The sequence below is a fragment of the Zonotrichia leucophrys genome, chromosome 15 (genome assembly GCF_028769735.1).
Source record: "Zonotrichia leucophrys gambelii isolate GWCS_2022_RI chromosome 15, RI_Zleu_2.0, whole genome shotgun sequence".
In the NCBI taxonomy this organism is placed as follows: Eukaryota; Metazoa; Chordata; class Aves; order Passeriformes; family Passerellidae; genus Zonotrichia; species Zonotrichia leucophrys.
This window is the reverse complement of record NC_088185.1, coordinates 7,764,355-7,782,335: the sequence shown is the minus strand read 5'-3', so window position 1 is coordinate 7,782,335 and position 17,981 is coordinate 7,764,355. Positions and strand designations below refer to the sequence as shown.

Here is a 17,981-nt window from a genome sequence, read left to right as displayed (position 1 = left end):
GCAACAGTTCCTGCTTAAAATTTTCCTCTGTGCCCTCATAAACAATGTACTTTACACATCAGAAAAAAGATAATTCGAACAGGGAAATATTTCCTGTACTTCATGTTTATTCAGTGTTTTACCATTTCATGCTGCTACAGACAGTCATCCCTTCATAATTATCATTTATGCAGAAAAAGGGGGGAGGAACCCACAAACGTTTCTCTCACAGTGAACCATCATGACAGAAGCTTTCTGAAATACACTGTCAGGACAACTCAGAAGATTTTGTAGTGCAGGCTTACCATTCATAATATCATCTATTAATCTCCTTAAACTGCATGATGCCAAATATCCTTTGGGTTAGGAAACATTGCTGTAAATCTAATCCCAGAGGGAGAGGTGTGAGCCCCTTGCCCTGCAGGAACCAGAACTGTGCTTATATGAGACAGCAGGAGAGTTTTCCATCATGACCAGTCAGGCCTTCTGGGCAGCACCAGCATTAACAACAGTTTGTATTTCCCTCTGTACAGATGTTCATTATGCCACAGCTGGAAGGCAGGCAAGATACCCTGAGAGTTCACACAAATGGACCACTCACCTCTGCCCCATTTACAATCAGATCACAACAAATAAATAGAGCTAATGCTTTCCTTTCTTCCACACATCTTCAAAACTGCACTCCCATTCAACTTCATCTTGCTTTCACTAAGGGATTTTTGTTTCTCTAACACATTAAATAAAAAACTGAGCATAAAGAAAGCAAAGCCATGATGTGAATCCACCCATCATTACTTACTTCTCCCGTGATTGGATTGGTTCCATATTTCTTTATCCAAGGTACAATGCTCCTGAAAAGAGAAGGGATAAAGTAACCCATGACAAGCACCATCAAAAACCTCTACTGATGGCCATGACTGTTTTTGCCAACTTGCTATGACTAAATTATGATTATACAGCTGTAACACAAAAATAAAGCTAAGTACAGACAGGAACTTACAGGATATCAAAGACTGTCCCATCTGGTGTGCAAACTGGGTATTCAAATGGCTGCAGAGACAAACTAGAAAAAAGAGAACACAACCTTGTTGGCAAAACCAGGTGGAAATCATGATGTAACTGGCAATCACACTCAGCATCCCCTGTTGGGGATGCTCCCATAGTCCTGGCAGCTCTGAGCTCACAGGTGTGGAAGGCAATGTTCTGAACTACCCAATCTACAGGGATTTCTAACCCACTTCTACCAACTCTCCTCCTTCACTCCTGCACTTCAATCAGTAAACTCTAAATGGAAAAAACCAGCAGAAATATTTTTCAATCTACCTTAATCTCTATCTTAGCAAGATGAGTGGCTGACCCAACATATTCTGAGGAGGGACAAGCAGATTTGAGCCCTGAGGACACAGATGTGGAAGGCTGGGACGTATACAGTAATTGTTCTGCATTATTTCATCACTTGTGCATCCTTTCAGCCATCAGCTCCAACCACTGCAGACACTGATCACAGGTCATGCAGACTCTGTTTCAGTTCTTATTCAACTTTTTCTTGCCACACTACTGCCACAGCAGGCACAAGGCAATGAAAGTAACTGCCTCAGGAGAACATGGCTTTAGTTCAGCGTCAACAGACTTTGATAAACAGGTGTGTCATTAAATAACGATAATGTAAATTTGTTGTCTTACCTGCAGTGATCAAACGATAAACGTCTAAAATTGGTTCGTGGAAGGTCTGTTTATGGAAAAAGAAAACCCACACAACAGATTTTAATAAATACATGGTGTTCTAGGTAATCAAGAAACATTTGAAAGTTACATATTGCTACATAACCGGTGGTAAGTTACTGATGACAAGGACAAATACCCTAAAGCTTGTGAAACTGTAACTAACATTTCCGAACTGACACTACACTGCCGGAAAAGCATCAAAACAGAGCTGTGACAGTCGGACAGCGCTGAGTTTAAATATGGTAATTAAAGCTCAGGCTCTGCCCCGGCAGCGGGCACAGTCCCGGCGAGGGCGGGGACGCTGATCCGGCACAGACGCGGCCGTTCCGAGCAGCACCCCGGGCTGAGGGCTCGGGGCTCTGAGGGAGCGGCCCGCCCCCCTTACCCTTACCTGCTTTCTTGCCGCCGTAGAACTGCGTGTACTCGGCGCACGTGATGTACCTGCGAGATAGGGGGGTCACTGAGCACAGCACAGTCACGGCCCCGCACAGCCCGGCCCCCCGCGCTCTCCCCCGCGCCCCCCGCTCACATTTTATCCTTCTGGTGCTGTCGCTTCCCCATGGCGGCGGCTCGGCCTGCCCGGCCCGCGCGGCGCCTCAGGCCCGGCCGCGCCTTCCGCCGGGTGCGCCGGGGAACGGCCGCGGTGCGGAAACAGCGGCGGCGGCAGGCGCGTTCCGGGCCGCGGGAACAGGCCGGGATGGCCGGGGATGTTCAGCCTGAGACCTCAGCGCCGCTTTCCAGGGCTGCCGCTTCACTAAAACATGTTTTCTGGCCTGGAATTGAAAATCCTTGTGTTCCTGGTCTGTTGGGCAGTGATAGAACCTCCCAAGAAAAAATGGGTAGAAAAACCTACTTGGTGTCTTAATATGGATACAGCTCTTCACAAAAAAGTATTTCAGTGTCTCTTCAAAGACTTAATGACAAAGAATTTACTGTCCCTTACGAATGGCATGACCAAGGCTGAACAGAGGATGAGCACAGCCCTGATCCCTTGCTTTTAGCAGGAGGAAACCACCAGTTGTCCTGGAGCTTTCACTTATCAAATGCCTCCAATCCATTCATGCTCCTTTTTTCTTTCCTTGTTAAACCATCACCCTGGCACTGCCCACACAGAGCCACTGGAGTGACACCCATGGAAGTGGACAGCCAGAGTGCACTGACTGCACCAGGCTCCCATAAAATGAGTTCAACTCCTGTTTCAATTCCATCAGCTGGTCCTTGGCTGCAGCCATGAGCACAAGGCAAGCACATCCTGCTCTACTTGCAGGGGCTTATATAAATGATTTCTGAGAGTCCATGATTCCATGTTGTTATGGCTCTCCTCTGAGGAACAGAATACTTGTTCCCACCACTGTAGTCTAACTGGCAACAGCAAATGAATGATTTACAATACTACAACTGGTTCTCACTATCAGACTCTTTGGCCACAGCAGCACAGCTACTCCTTGTCCTGGCTGAGGGGGAAGGATATTGTTTGTAAGATGTTTAGGGAAGAAACTGCCCTTTTACAAGGGTTTAAATACACTTAATCATTACAATTCTCTTACTCAAAAACATTTCAAAGCAAGGCACTGAGGCACATTTAAACAGCAGGGCCTGCAAAGAACCAACACCTTCACTTGCTCCTGTCCCAGCACCAAGTACACTCTGGGAAAAGAAAACAACCTGATTTATTCTCAGTGGAATTCCAAAAGCACTCCACAAGGAACACACAGCCATAACTGCAGAAAGCTCCCTCCTTGCTGCAGTGCAGGCACTCTGCTCAGTGTGAGGGAGCCTGCTGGCTCTGCCTGAGAGGATGAGCACTCCCACAGCTCCTGCTCCCTCAGCTGAGATGGGCTCCAGGGGCAAACACTGGAGCTGTCCACAGACATCACCAGCACTTGTCTGATCGTGCTTTCTGAGGAAAGATCATCCAGACAAAATTATTTATTTCCAGACACATTACCGTGATTCAGCCTGTGTTGGCATTTCTGGAGATGCATGTGCTCTTTGCAATAATTCAAGACCATGTTTTTGCTTTTTGTTTTTTTTTTAAACCAATGCAATGTTCTTTTATTTTGTACTTACAAAAAGAGCCACCCAGTTGTATCCCTCCCCCTCCCCCCAAATGCCTTTTACAAACATTGAAAAATTAAAAACCTGATGATGACATGTTATTTTGGTAGAATTACTTTGAAACATAGCCTTTGTAATTAAACTCCTACAAGATGACTTTGTAGTGATAGCCTGATTATTGGCCAAATAAAATTCCATATTACAAGTTAGCAAATTCTAGTACAAAAATAGTCCATGTGTTAGAACAGCCTCTTATTATTATATTCACAGGAAAGAGTCTATTGGCTGCATAATACCTTAATATTTATGAAATTTCTTTTTACGTGGCTCATTCATCTAATTTAATATAGTGTTGAGCCTCAATAAATCCTCAGGCAAAAAACCCCAAACAGGGTTAAATATGCTGTTCAGTGTACTCTGAAGTACTGTGCTTTTCACAGGACATCCAAGAAACCGCACAAACAGTTCTCAGCTAGTTTTAATATTAAATGAGATCCAGATCCAAAAGGATCCCCCTGAAGTACATATCCATGACTTTCCATAGAAACAGAGGTCACAGCTTCAATGGTCAAGTTTCACTGGGGAAACTGTCGAGCTCCTGCACTCATCATTTCCAGGAATCCAGGGACCTCTGTGGCACAGCCCTTCTTCAGGAGTGTCCCCGCTGGGACTCTCGCTCCTCTCTCGTCTCTGTAACGCTGTTCAGCAGTTTCACTGGGACCAGGCCCCACAGGGAAAATCTGGGGACATGCTACTTGTCTCTCAAGATGTCCAGCTGCTCTTGATACTCTGTGAAAAGCCTCTGGAAGCGGAGGTTCTGTCCAATAACAGGAAGAAGCTCTTTCAATAGTTCTCTCTTTCGTAAACCCTGCACAGAAAACACAAAAGCATCCTCAGAATCCATTATTTGTTATCATTAACATGTTCCATGGAGCTCTCTAAGATTCATGCCCTTTTTCCTGCCTAGAGAGAGCTGTGCATTTTATGTTCTCACTCTGCTTCCATGACTCCCAGAATAAAAACTGTCCTTACATTTACACACTCATGAAGCTGGAACAGCCTCTGCAGCTCCAGACTCCAGGCTGTGCTGTGTTCTGAGAGGGAAGATGTCTTCAGCATGTGCCTGTTTCAAAGCTGCTGTCTCACCATGTGGAGAGCTGAACATGCAACTCTCCTTCATCTGTGTGATACTCAAGACAGCACCAGAGCTGGCACTGGGGCAACAAGCATTTGCCTGTGGTTTCACATGGAATAAATCTCAGTGCCATGGGAGAAAGCCTGCTTATGTGATCAGAGCAGAGTGTGGAAAGGATAATACTCTGTAATTTTTATGGGAAACTCTTCCTTTTTCTTCATTAAACCATTATCAGGACTTACCATAACTGTTGATTCCCACTGACTTCCAGCTGAGTAATGGACTGGACCCAGTAAATCCTTGCATAATTCTCGCAAACGATATTCAAACCCTGGAGATAGTCAGAAATAAAATGATATTTGACAGTGTTTCACTACATATAACCACTCCACAATGTAGCAGACAACATTCAGAAAAGAATTACAAGTATCTGGAATAAAATAAAGCTCAAAACATTGATTTCAGAAAGTTACATTATTATTCTTATAGCAACTCTTTGGACATATCATTTTTAGAGCTCTGAAGGGTCTTATTTAAGGCTCTCAAAACCAAACCCACTACTAAAGATGAATCTACAACAGGGAGAAAAACTGAAGTCTGGAGTAATTACTCCAGCTTGTTTTAAGAGCTGCCCTGATCTGAACCTCACTCTCCCCTCCCACACAAACATACCAGCTTTTTAAAAACCAAAACACCTTTAATAAAACCACACACAGTTTCTGGGCCTCCTTTATTTACCCAAAAATCAGAGGGGGGAATTCCCTTGCAGGAAACAAAGTCTATTCAAGAGTAACTTGCCAATCAACATATACTAGATCAAGTATTTTACTGGATTAGAATTCGGTAGATGCTGAAATAATCATAAGAATAAAGGGTCAATAATAGGATGTGCAATTTTCAAAGTTCAGCAGCTCTAGAAAATTAGTGAAGCAGCAATACACCTCTGGCAAAGCACAGTTTTTGTGACATCCATCCATCCATCCATGGCAGCAACATCTGGAGGTGCCAGAGGAACCCAGTGCATGCAGCAGAGGTTCTCAGTGAAGGCTTTTAAAAGTACAACCATCTCTTCATTGTATGACCCAAGAATAATATTTTAATTTCAACTGGGGAAGGACAGAGAGAACCACATGCAGTTCAACAAGCTCTCTCGTTAAATAAGGTAAAGGTCAAAAGGCAAGAATTAATGAGTTTGATTTTAATTCTGCCAACACCTATTAGGTGGTGTAACGTGAACCATTTCATTTCCCTCTGTGCAGAATGATTATGCAAGGTGAGGAGTAAGGCTGAATTCATACAAGGGGAACTACTCAATTATGAATGTAGACAGGCAGAGATACAACAGAGATCTTTAGAATCCAAAAAGTATAAAGTCAGTTGGTTAACCTTATTTAACATAATAGCATAGAGATAAAGTGTATTGAAATATAAAATAGACACAAGGAACCTTTGTTGTGTATTTCTTTTCTCAGAGAATTTAACATGTGGAACTCACCAGTATAGGCAGTTGAAATTTTAGATTGTAAAAAAAACAAAAATGAAGTGCAAGCAATACAAGCAAATGCTCTGCTATTTTATGTGCTCAGGTACAAAGTGTCAGAGACTGAGCAGCCCCTCCACCTCACACCAGGCAGCGATTGTCAGCTGGCTGAGGAGGGTTATGCATTTTACAAAGTGCTCCTGGTTTCCCTGAAACATCTGTAGCTGCTGCCAGACAATACCTAGGATGTGCCTGCCAGACCACTGGGCTGTTTCACAATGCAACTGCCATTCCTGCAGTCTGCAGATGGCACTGCTTCCCCAGACAGTCTGTCCCCAGTCAGTGTCCAAACAGGACTCCTGAGGACCCAGCACTGCAGCAGCAAATGCAATTTGTTTTGGTTTTAAGCAAACCCGAGTCCAGAAGCCAAGTGCTAAAAGGAAGGTGTTAAGGGCAATCACACACATCCATGACATGAACAGAGTGTTTCTCAGAGCTGCAGAGAAGCACCCGAGCCTGGCAGGTCTCACCTTCATTAACTAGGTACCGTGCATAGATAAGGAGCCAGTGGTGATATTCGTGACTGGATTGTAAAATAAGTGCTGCTGCTATCTGGTTCTCCAGGTATGCAAGTGTTGTTTCTTGTTGCACTAAATGAGGCATGGAGAACAATCTTGCAGCTTGCCTTCCTGAACTGCAAAAGCAAAAAGATTAATGTGCCATAAAATCAGATACAAGTTTAAGGATTATATCTTTTTGTAGCACTAGCTATACTGCACCAATCTTCCAGAGGCACACAAGACATAAAAAATTTCTTGCATACAAACACATTGTCACTAGAAAGCTAATTTGAAATTCTAATTCTAGTTATTAGAATTTTTTTCAAAAAGGGAATTTTTCATTCTGTTATTGTCTCTCTCTCTCTCTCTCAAAAACAGTATTCAAATGCTTTTCACAATGAACTCCCTTTCCCCTCATGAGAACAGCAATAAAATCATACAACACTACACAGTTTCTGTCCAGAAAAAAATTAAACTTGGATGTGAAAGGCAGAAATAGCAAAGAAATCTGCCTGGGAAACTGAATTCAAATCCAAGGGAGGATGGGCTATAAAGCTACCTACAGGAGTCTGCTCTGGCTCACACAATTCCTTGGTGATATTTTCACATGTTAAAAATACTCACTAGATGACTAATATCTCAACTTTCTCAAAGACTTCATTAAATAGATTCTTTGAGGCCAACTGAACTAACTCAAAAATTGCAGGCCTACTCCAGAAAGCTGGTAAACTAAAAATTAAAATGTAAAATGTAAAAAAGTGCAGCTTAGCTAATAAAAGTATAACAGAATTGTCCAATACCTTACCCATCCAATAAAGAGGAAACTTAAACTGATTATATTCAGAGCATGTTTTCCTGCCCCCCAAACAATCTCATAAGATTAAGATACAGACTATAAACATGCAAAGGATCACTGTGTGGATGACTGATCATTTCAGAGCCACTGGCATTTCAGAAATAACCCAGTGACCCAGGCAGATGAGTGAAGACCATGACAAAACCCAACCACGCTGGCACGACGTACTTGGATGTGCGTCCCTGTATGACAGCCAAGGGCCCAGAACACTGCATGGCTTCTTGAGATGGCAAACTAGTCCTGAAGTCTGCACATTGTGCTAGAGAGTCCTGTTTGTCAGAAACAAGATTCCTGGAAAACAGCAAACAAACAAAAAACAAGTCTGAGGAGTGCAAATAGCAAGGTCAGCAGACCCAGCTCTGTTATGCCTCAAAACTGGACTTGTGTTTTCACAGAAAACCAAAAAAACATCACTGAAGTGGATCAGGAATTCCAGGCACCCTGATTATTCCCACTACATCTCCAAATTCTGCTTGAAGTGTGTCCCTCCTACTCCCAAAGTAAAAAATACTAATTACATAATATAATTTACCATTAGTTTGGAAGGAATTTTCTCCTTGCCATTTTACAATCTAATAAGAAGCCATGACCCAGACTGATGTGTGGAATGAACACAGGTAATGACTTTCTCATTAAGAACTCGATTTTACCTTAGGTCAGGTCTCCCCCCCCCCCCAGACACACAAACATTGACAATCTTTTCCATAATTACATCTATCCCTTCATATGGAGGGAGCTGACATTACAGCTGCCATTTCCACACCTAATTAAGGATATCATCTTCACTGGCTTGAGATGCCAGGAGAAAGAGTGGCTCAAACCAATGCTAAGTTTAGATTTTATACAGCACAAGGGTAAAATGGTACAAATATTTGAAATACCCTTTGCTGCTTTATCATGTTTAAATTTGTATGATGACTAAACACATTGCTCTTTTATATATTTTCCAAGCTGTGGTACAAACTAAGAAATAGCAGCAAATTCACAATTATGGCTGAGAGTCTGTCCCCTGCTCCTTACTCCCTTAATAAACAAATAGGGTATTTTTCCTTTTCCAGAGGATTCACTTCGAGTAGTTCAATAACAACAATTATTCTAAGGAGGAGTTAAAACAATAAGCCCTTTCATCCAGCAGGCTCATTACACTAATTACAACAATTATATTAGGATTACAACATGTTGTTTTTTTTTCTTCTTAGGAAACAACAAAGAACCTGTTTTGGCAAGTTCCTGTAAATAATTTACCCAGGAAATTTTTCACAGGAACTTTTGCCTTTCCATGGGGAAAGCCCATCTGATCCCCAACAAGACACAGACTCTTGTGCAGCCTTTCCTTGAGTTTAGCAATGACTCTTCCATGACTCTGAGGTGGAATGATTTCTTCCCAGTAAACCAGAACACGTCAGCTCCTGTGAATTGCAAAAGGAGGAAGTAATCCATGACTTACCATGTAGAAAGAGAAGGATTAAAGCAGTATGCCTTCCCATCAGACATGCTCATGACAGGAATTCCATGCTGAGTCAGCAAGATCTGAGAAACAGTTGCATCACTTCCTGCAAGTCAAATCAGACCAAAGTGTTTCTTTTGGAGTCTTGCCTAAGACTCATCATTAAAAATGGTGAAAAAATGGTATCTACCATTTCTTATCAATTACAGCAACTAACCTAAGTTCAATGTTGTTCTCAAGCACTGATAGGAAAGTCAAGACACAAATTAATGATGGCAAGCACAAGGCTCAGTGCAGTAGCATTAACATCAATTTTGCAAAATACATTATCAATCTTGATGCTGCAATTTATAGAGAAAATGGGCTAAATTAGGAACATTCTCCTTATCTAGGGAAAATCTTCAGCAATTCTGCCACGTCTTTTGTAACCCAAAAAGCCTTTTGCTTTCTTTTCCCCATTAAGTTAAAATTATAATCCCCAGCATATTTAGAAAAGTGTGCTCTCTAAGAGCACAGAGTAAGTGGGATAGCTGGAGTCTCATTTCCCAGCATATTCCAAGCTCAGGGCTTGTGCATGTAACTTCTAATGATGACATTTGCAAACTGCTAATACAACTGCTTTCTAGCTAGTTTGGATTAGTACTGGATGGATTAAAGCTAAAGCAGGAGCTAATGTACTCTGAGACACTGCTTTTCTGATGATTTGTGTTGTGCCAGATATTGCAGTGATTGAAACTGAAGATTTTTAAGTAATGAATCAGAAGATAATCAGTTGTTGTTCAGCACAGAGACAATAAACATGCAAATGACAGAGAAATTGCTGTAATAGCAGATTTACATTAAGTATTTATCTTGTGATCTTCACAACACTGAATTTCTACATTCAGAAGCAAGGCAGACTATAAGCTACAGAATCTCACACAAGTTTGCTACTCACTGATATTGTCATCACTGTTATTTCAAGAACTTCCCTTTACTATACAATAATGAAGGGAAATTATTTGTTTAGGTTTTTTAGGTTTAATAGAATTTCAGCATATTCATAAATGGCACTAAATAGTACAGGTGGGCTCAAAGGTTGGTAATTAAAGGATTTTTTTATTACCTGAAAATATTGTTTGCAAAGACTCGTCTCTGACAATGGCTGTCTGCTTGTGAACATCCCTGAAAAAGACAAAAGGACAAGTCTGTAGTCAACAAACAATTGAAAACTCAAAAATCTTCTAATAAATGCACTTTTTCAGTATTCATGACAAAGTGCGGGGTTGGGGAATGTGTTTAGTTTTTTTTTTTGTTTTGACATTTTCTTCATTGCTTTGACAAAATTATTTTGGCAAACTTAAACCCCTTATGACAAGACAGAAGTTAATAGCAGAGAACAATTTTTATGGCTCTTTATCAGGAAACCTCATTACAACAAAGCAAACAGGATCTAAATAACTCCTTTAGGAGCTCTGACTTGCTGAGACTTTAGATTGAATTCAACAACTGCAAACGAGTTACCAGTGTTTTATCTTGGCATCTTGAAAATGGCTGAAGAACTTTAACTCTGAAACTCATGTGCTTCATTGGTTAAGTGTGATGGAAGATGGAAATATCCATACTTCTCTTCCCCACCCCCACTCTATTCCACATGCATCACAAGCATTTAAACTGATTAAATCCGGCTGCTTCTTTATCCTTATTCTAGAATGAAGTTCAATATTTTGCACTGGCAGAACAGAAACAGGATTTTGCTGAAACAGAACCAGTGCTGCCCAGTTAACTCTGCAGATTCTATTCAGAAGTGGACTTGTGTTCAGAGCTGATGTGGTTCAAGCTCCAAGGTACCCATGGACACGAGGCACCGTGGCCCTTACCAAACAGAGAGCGTAGCAGCAGTGGTGAGAGCCATGATGCAGGAGCCTGTGCAGTGCAGGGTGGAAATGGGTGTGTTCAATATTATAGGAGGAAGAAGGCGACGACCACAAGCTGAGAATACTGACAGCGTTCGTTTCTCACAGGCCACAGTTACAATCTCGCTGGGGAAAAAAAAAAAACAAAACAAATAAATAAGAAACATTTGTGTGTTGTCAAATGCAAGTAGCATAAAAACAGGCTGAACTCTTAAGCTATCATACAACTTGGGCAAATTTCCTAAAAAATAACTATTGCAGCTTTAAGACAAAATTTTCAATACCAAGAGAAGTCATAAACTAAACAGACCAAGGGGCATAGCTGGAAATATCAGTAAAGCTTTTGGTTATACACAAGCTCTCCCTCAAGGCTGTACCTGTATTTAGCTTTAAAATCTGCTGCTTCTTTTTCAGACCTAGATAGGGCTCAGAAACACACTTTCAGTTGAAACTCTGAAGTTGGTACTAGGCAAAATTGAGAAAAATTAAGAGAAAAAATAGCAAAAGACTCAGGAAAATACTTTGACATGTATTTTCATATGCCATTTCAAATTTTTCATTCTTTAGTAGTTAGCACTTGAAAACCTGTCACTTACTATTTAGTCAACTTTAATGAAGAAATTTAAAGGAGAAATGTAAAAATACAGGAAAATAGTTGTAACTGGCTAATGCAAGTTGTGATGTTTTAGGACTGCATAGAGTTAATTCTTGAAGCAAAACCTGAGACTAAGAGCGGTGCACACGTTTACCCATAAATATTATGAAAAATAACTGTAAACTGTACTTTTGTACACCTAAAAATGTCTTCTGGCCTTCAGGACCTCCTTCTTCCAAAAGATACTCTCTTACCAGCTTCCTGCTGCAGCGAGGATTCGACTGGTCAGGACTGTCTCCCATTCCTTCCCTTCCCTATTACACTTTAACCTGCTCAGCTTTGAGCCCCCCACTGTGGTCATTTCATTCTCCACTTCAAGGTACATTGACGGATCTGAACATATCTGAAATACAAAAAATGAAATAATTTCTGGAAGAGGAAAAAATTACTCCAAAAAGCAGCAACTACTATTAGAACCAAAACAATGCTGTCTTTGAGAACACTTTTAAGTATGGCATTCTCTGTTTAATGTGGGTTCAAAATATACCATGGCACTTCAAAAGAAGCAGACCTCTGAAAATCAGCCTTGCCTAAAACACAAGTAATTTCTTTGTATTTGAAGCACAAACATAAGGGAAGGCTGTGCTAGTCTGTCTCTGCTTCCTAATTATGGGCACCAGATCAAGTCTGTATGTGCCCAGTCTCCCCACAGTCTTGCAATTGGAACCAGACTACCACAGCCTGAATACATCTAAAAGCTGCTTCATAAATACCTAAAACATTACTATTTGCCAGGCTGTTCAGATGCAGAGCAACTCCAGAGAGCTCTCAGAAGAGCCCTGGTTTTATTCCTCAGGGGTGTACTCCCAACACCACTGCAGTAACAGTGCAGCAGCCACTCCCCCCAGGCTGTTATCTCCACCCCACACTTTGGCTAACCAGGGGGGGGACTGATGAACCAGAGGCACTCACTCCTCTCTGGAGTTTAGCTGGGTCAGAAGCGACCCATTTTTAGCTGATTTGCCATTTTCTTTGCTCACACAGACATATTCTTAGAAGCTAAAGTGTTACCCATCTTGCTTGCTTGAACAAATACATGCATTCAAACGTTAACTCATCAAAGGATGTGACTAACCTGAGGATATTTAAAAGAAAGCAGGGTTTGTTTGTTTTTAAAGTATTTTTTCCTTATAGTCCACTTACTTGCAAAGTAAACGATTTCTGTGGGATTGGGGTTGGCAGTTTAAGTGCTAATGCTGGTGCAGAGATGCAAGCAGCATCCTTCTCAGAGGCCAGTGTAGCTGGGGACTGGAAAAAAAATGGCAGAAATAGTTACATTTTTTATTAAAAAAAGTGAAAACCAAATATATTCTACCAAATAGATTGATTTGAAAAAGAATTTTCTTAAAATTACAAATAATGCCAATTGCAAATGTTAATCTTGTTCCAATTGGTTGTATGAACACAAGTTTTTTAATACAGCTTCTAAGAATCACAGAAAAACAAAAAAACTTGAAGTGGTCTCTTTTTGTTTTTTGAAAACACCCCTATTTTCAGCTGCAACTAATCCCTGAAAATTCTGGTGTATTACATGGGAAATCTAAGCTCTGGATACAGAAAACACTGGTAATCTATATGCCTGAAAATGAAGAAAACTCTCATGCAACTACTTTAGAGTTCTGAGGAGATTTATCATCATTTAAATCACCATATCCAAGTCACTTTCTTGTTCTTGGACCACTCTCCATCATACACCACCAAAAACTGTTGGCATTTCATTTTATTCTAGACAGTCTTTGGCAGGCTAGCATTACTTAGCATGCTGGGACCTTTAGTAAGTAGCTACAGAGTTACATAAAAGATAAACACATTTGCCACACTATGTGCACCTGCTTTTTCTAAGCTTAAATTCTAAAACCAGGAAATTTAAAGGCATGGAAGAGGGATGGCTAAAAATTCTGAGGGACTGATACAACTTGTGTTTCCCTGAGTCAATGGAACAAGTCAACAGGGGACTGACTTTATTAAATGAACTTTGAAAGCCACAATGAATTTTATATATTTCACCTGAACAGTTAAAGTTACTGGTACAAGTCTGGAGTCTTTCCTAGGCCTCCCTTTTTTCTTCTTTTCTACTGTTTCTCCCTCAAGTTCCAGTTTCCGTTTGGGTACGCTGAGTGGTTTGACAGCTGGAATCTTCTCTTCACTGTCACTGCTGCTCTCCAGAATATCCTTGGGCTTATTGTCTTTAATTAAATTCTGATCCTTCAGTCTGTAAAAAAAAAGTCTGTAAAAAAAAAGCTGATTCCAAAAGTTGCCATATTTCCCACACATTGCCTTCTTGCAGATAAGATGACATTTCTGAGCCCTCTTGGGGTGTATTTCAAAGCAAAGGCAGGAGGAGGAAGCTGTAGAGGTATGGCAAACCCTTTCCAAAAGGACAGTGTGTAATATAGATATAAACCAAGCAGACATATTCTCCCCTTTAAAAAAAATTAATCAAACCAGCAGTTAGCCATGGGATAAAGCTGGAAATAGCAACTTTACTTAAGCATTCAGTTTCAATTACCATCAGATCTCTTTCCCTGAGCTGATACAAATAATTCAACACTCTAAGATGCAAGAGTAGTTCAACTTTTCCCCTTCAGTGGACATTAGACTTTCTGCTTATTCATGTAGAGCTTTTGTCATTCTGTTCTCTACCCCCAGAAGTTGTTCTGTTCAGTTCTGACTGCTGTAAAATGTGTCTGCAAACCACACACATGACTTCACTGCCCCAGCTTCCATTCTAGGAAACATAACTATGGAATCACAGAATGGCTGGAGTGGAAGAGACCCTGAAGACCATCTGATTCCAACAACATGCCACGGGCAGGGGCACCTTCCACCAGGCCAGGTTGCTCCAAGCTCCATCCCACCTGGCCTTGAACACTTCCAGGGATGAGACATCAGCATTTTCTCTGGGTAACCTGTTCCAGTGTCTATCACCCTCCCAGTAAGGGATTTTTTACTAATATCTCATCCAAACCTGCCCTCTTTCAGCCTGAAGTCATTCTCCCTTGTCCTGTCACTATGTGTTTCACAACCTGTGCAAAGTCCCTGTCCAGGTCTGTTGCAGCCCCTTTAGGCACTGCAGTAAGGTCACCCTGGAGCCTTCTCTTCCCCAGGTTGTGCAGCCCCAGCTCTCAGCCTGTCCTCACAGCAGAGCTGCTCCATCCCTCTCATTACCTTTGTGGCCTCCTCTGGACTTGCTCCAACAGGTCCATGTCCCTAAATAACTGAATATAATACAACCAATACAAAGTACAATCCTTGTGAACTCTCTTGTTAACCATTATATCCTAAAATAGGTCATTTAATCATACTCTTCCCTTTCCCTCCAATAGCTGGTTATTAACTCACACTGTTTTGCCATTTATTCCTTAACTACTTGGCTTCAGAGAAATACCTTGCATAATCCAAACATTTTTTCTCTGGCACCTGAATTATGCCAAACAATACACTTTAATCCATTTTTCAATGACACATTAGAAGCATTTATGAGAGTATATTAATACTCTTGCTTATGCATCACATGGTTAAGCTCTTTAACATAAAAATATTGTTGTATAAAACCAAGTTTTACTGATAATTGGGGAACTACATTCTTTTTTCTTAAGATTGTTATTTTTTTATCATTTGTTTTGGTGAAAGAGGAATATTTATGCCATAACACTATGTCACAAACCAAAATGCTTTCCTTTTTTTTTTTTTAATCACATGGATTCAGAGCCAAAACCCTTTAAACTCAGAGAATCTTCTATGCATGCCTTCAAGGCATAAAGCTGAAATATAACTGCAGCTGTGGTGATGAGAGGTCATCTGCTGACATGTATGGTAATTTACCTTGAAGTAAACCTCTTTTGTACAGAGATGCAGGCTGGCTGTTTTTGGCAGGGTTTGTCTTCCAAGGAGTCCAGCTGCACTCAGTGACACAGGCCTGTGCACACACAGCCTCTTACAACAATAGTTTTAACCTGGACTATCTTGGAGAATCTGTGTGATACCAAAATGCCAGGGACAAACATACAAAGGGTAACAGCAGGACAGAATTCACCTATTTGTAGCTGCCCCCTTCCTTCCAATAGTGAAAGAAACCCAAGACAACTTCTAGAGTGTCAGCAGTGTGACATCTACACCACACAGAATTCGTGTTTCAACTCTACCTGATTCCCTTCCTCCCTCCCCAGGCCATGTCCTACCTGTCCACAACAGTCTGGTTTGTGTTTGTTACAACAGCAGTCCCTGAGGTGGCTTTGGATCGTTCTGTGAATCGAGAATCAAATGCTTTCATGGGCTCAATCTTGGATGGAGTTGTCAACACAGAGGAAGACGATGCAGAAGGAGCAGCTGAGGCAGAGGTAGCATTTACACTGTCAAGAAAAGAGACAGCAAAATAAGGATTGAAACATTTAGTACTGGTAAGCTGCATTGTTCATAACAACTAGCACTTGGGATAATGGTTAGAAACCATGTTGAAAACCTTTCACTCAAGTATATAATCAATTATAAGATTCTTTTCCCACTCTTTCATGCATCAGTGTTTTACAAGCTTTGCTTACTCTCAAAACCTGTCTGTGGTACACCTCAGAGCTTCATGTGGCCACATTTCTGGATTAAAAGACCCTAATTCATTTACAGGAAGGAAATTATACTTTTAGCTGGTACTTACTGAGAAAGGATCACTTTTTAAAATGATCACGGGGGTTCCTGCTTTTACCCCATGTTCAGGTTACCAAATATTTCCATTACAATATTATATTTCACTATTTATCAAGCAAACAATTGGGGATGAAACAATTCATGCCAGGTTTAGATTTTGTTGTTGAAAAATCCAAGCTGATTATTAGGCCTTTCCAAGCATAACTCTAGGGCAAAGGAATGTGTTTTCCCCACACTAAAGCATTCCAGGGATCTACTATTTCAATAGCTGTTTACTTTAGAGATTTTTCAATTCATTCAGAGAATTAATTCAGGGAATGAATGGCTCTAAAATAACTGATGCTTGTACTAAAAAGCTGCTAGAAGTACAATTTACAAAGAAAAGGATACTTAATAGTTTCATCAGTCAATCATTTCTCATAGTCCACCCGCTCATTTTTTAATCTGTGGCCAATTTCAACCAAATTTGGTGGAGAAGTAGAGGTTTCAATGACACTATGCTGCTACAAAAGCTATAAAAACACACTGAGAAGTCAGGTCAGTGCTACCACTGAGGGAAAAGCGAGTAAAATTCAGTTGTTCTGTAATTAATGTGAAAGACACGCTGGCCCATCAGCACATGTGCACTGACAAGCCAATGTCACTATGCTCTGATGGGGCTGTTGGACAGGAAAAAAGGATCACCATGTCTAAAGAGAGGACTCAGGTCAGAATTGGATGTAAAGTAGGTTTCATTTCTTACACTACTGCAACACCTTCTATTGTTTACTAATAGCAACCCACCAACAAGTCATTTTGTTAAAGCATTAGCAATCTGCTGTGCACTTCCTTGTACTGAAGTTCACTGCCAGAACCATGCACATGGATTTATTCATTCCCAATTTATCAACATTTAAAGTAACCAAACACTAATAAAATCTCAATGTTTTCAGCAAGATTAGATTCTTGGGGTTTTGCAATAAGGAAACTACTTGAATAATTTCTTCATTATAAAACTATAAATAAGAATTAAAAACTAAACAGATTCATGTGAGTGCAAAACAAACCAGCAAATACTGACCCATCTTTATTGGCTGCATCATCTGTTGGTTTTATACTGGCTGCTGTTGGCTCTACAGAAGGCTTTGAAGTATTAAGGGAATTTGCTGCGTTCGAATCTAGTGACATGAGCTGCTGGTTACTTTGAGAAGACATCATTGAGCCAGACAGAGTTCCAGATATTGGGATGCTATTGAAAAATGCTGTAGAAAAATCCCTAAACAAAAAGACAAACAACAAATACATTTCTCAAAATCACTTTAAAGATAATTCAAAAATAGTAATTTTAGCTAAAATATTTATTCCATTCTTCCTTTTTCCACATGTGGACACTCATATACAATCTAAATAAATCCCCAGTACCTTTCCAGAGTAATTTCTCATATCCAAAGGATATTAAAGGTGGTGCTAATACATCAGAGCATTGTTCACCTATAACAGTAAATAATGAGAATTAGCCTGATCTATTAGAAGTGAGATCTCATGGCCAAAGAACACTGGTTGAAACTGTA

The 17,981-nt window shown here is 40.6% G+C and overlaps 2 protein-coding genes across 4 annotated transcripts in view; both read right to left on the bottom strand.

Moving 5' to 3' along the window:
- PPIL2 (peptidylprolyl isomerase like 2) overlaps window positions 1-2,328 on the bottom strand; it is a 68,101-nt gene extending 65,773 nt beyond the window's left edge. For both annotated transcript variants that reach the window (XM_064726901.1, XM_064726902.1), the window contains exons 1-5: window positions 2,234-2,328; window positions 2,096-2,145; window positions 1,663-1,708; window positions 980-1,042; window positions 779-830 (exon numbers count right to left, since the gene is read on the bottom strand). In XM_064726901.1, coding sequence (XP_064582971.1) covers window positions 779-830; window positions 980-1,042; window positions 1,663-1,708; window positions 2,096-2,145; window positions 2,234-2,265 — 243 coding nt within the window. In that variant the 5' untranslated portion in view covers window positions 2,266-2,328. The remainder of the gene's footprint in view (window positions 1-778; window positions 831-979; window positions 1,043-1,662; window positions 1,709-2,095; window positions 2,146-2,233) is intronic.
- A 1,443-nt stretch (window positions 2,329-3,771) lies between these two features.
- LOC135454578 (protein HIRA) overlaps window positions 3,772-17,981 on the bottom strand; it is a 32,348-nt gene continuing 18,138 nt past the window's right edge. Inside the window, exons 14-25 of one of the 2 annotated variants that reach the window (XM_064726842.1) lie at window positions 17,492-17,686; window positions 15,972-16,142; window positions 13,798-14,002; window positions 12,934-13,038; window positions 11,985-12,133; window positions 11,100-11,261; window positions 10,346-10,404; window positions 9,241-9,346; window positions 7,962-8,084; window positions 6,908-7,071; window positions 5,140-5,228; window positions 3,772-4,630 (exon numbers count right to left, since the gene is read on the bottom strand). In XM_064726842.1, the coding sequence (XP_064582912.1) occupies window positions 4,514-4,630; window positions 5,140-5,228; window positions 6,908-7,071; window positions 7,962-8,084; window positions 9,241-9,346; window positions 10,346-10,404; window positions 11,100-11,261; window positions 11,985-12,133; window positions 12,934-13,038; window positions 13,798-14,002; window positions 15,972-16,142; window positions 17,492-17,686 (1,645 nt within the window). In that variant the 3' untranslated portion in view covers window positions 3,772-4,513. The remainder of the gene's footprint in view (window positions 4,631-5,139; window positions 5,229-6,907; window positions 7,072-7,961; window positions 8,085-9,240; window positions 9,347-10,345; window positions 10,405-11,099; window positions 11,262-11,984; window positions 12,134-12,933; window positions 13,039-13,797; window positions 14,003-15,971; window positions 16,143-17,491; window positions 17,687-17,981) is intronic. The other variant, XM_064726843.1, reaches the window with a different exon arrangement.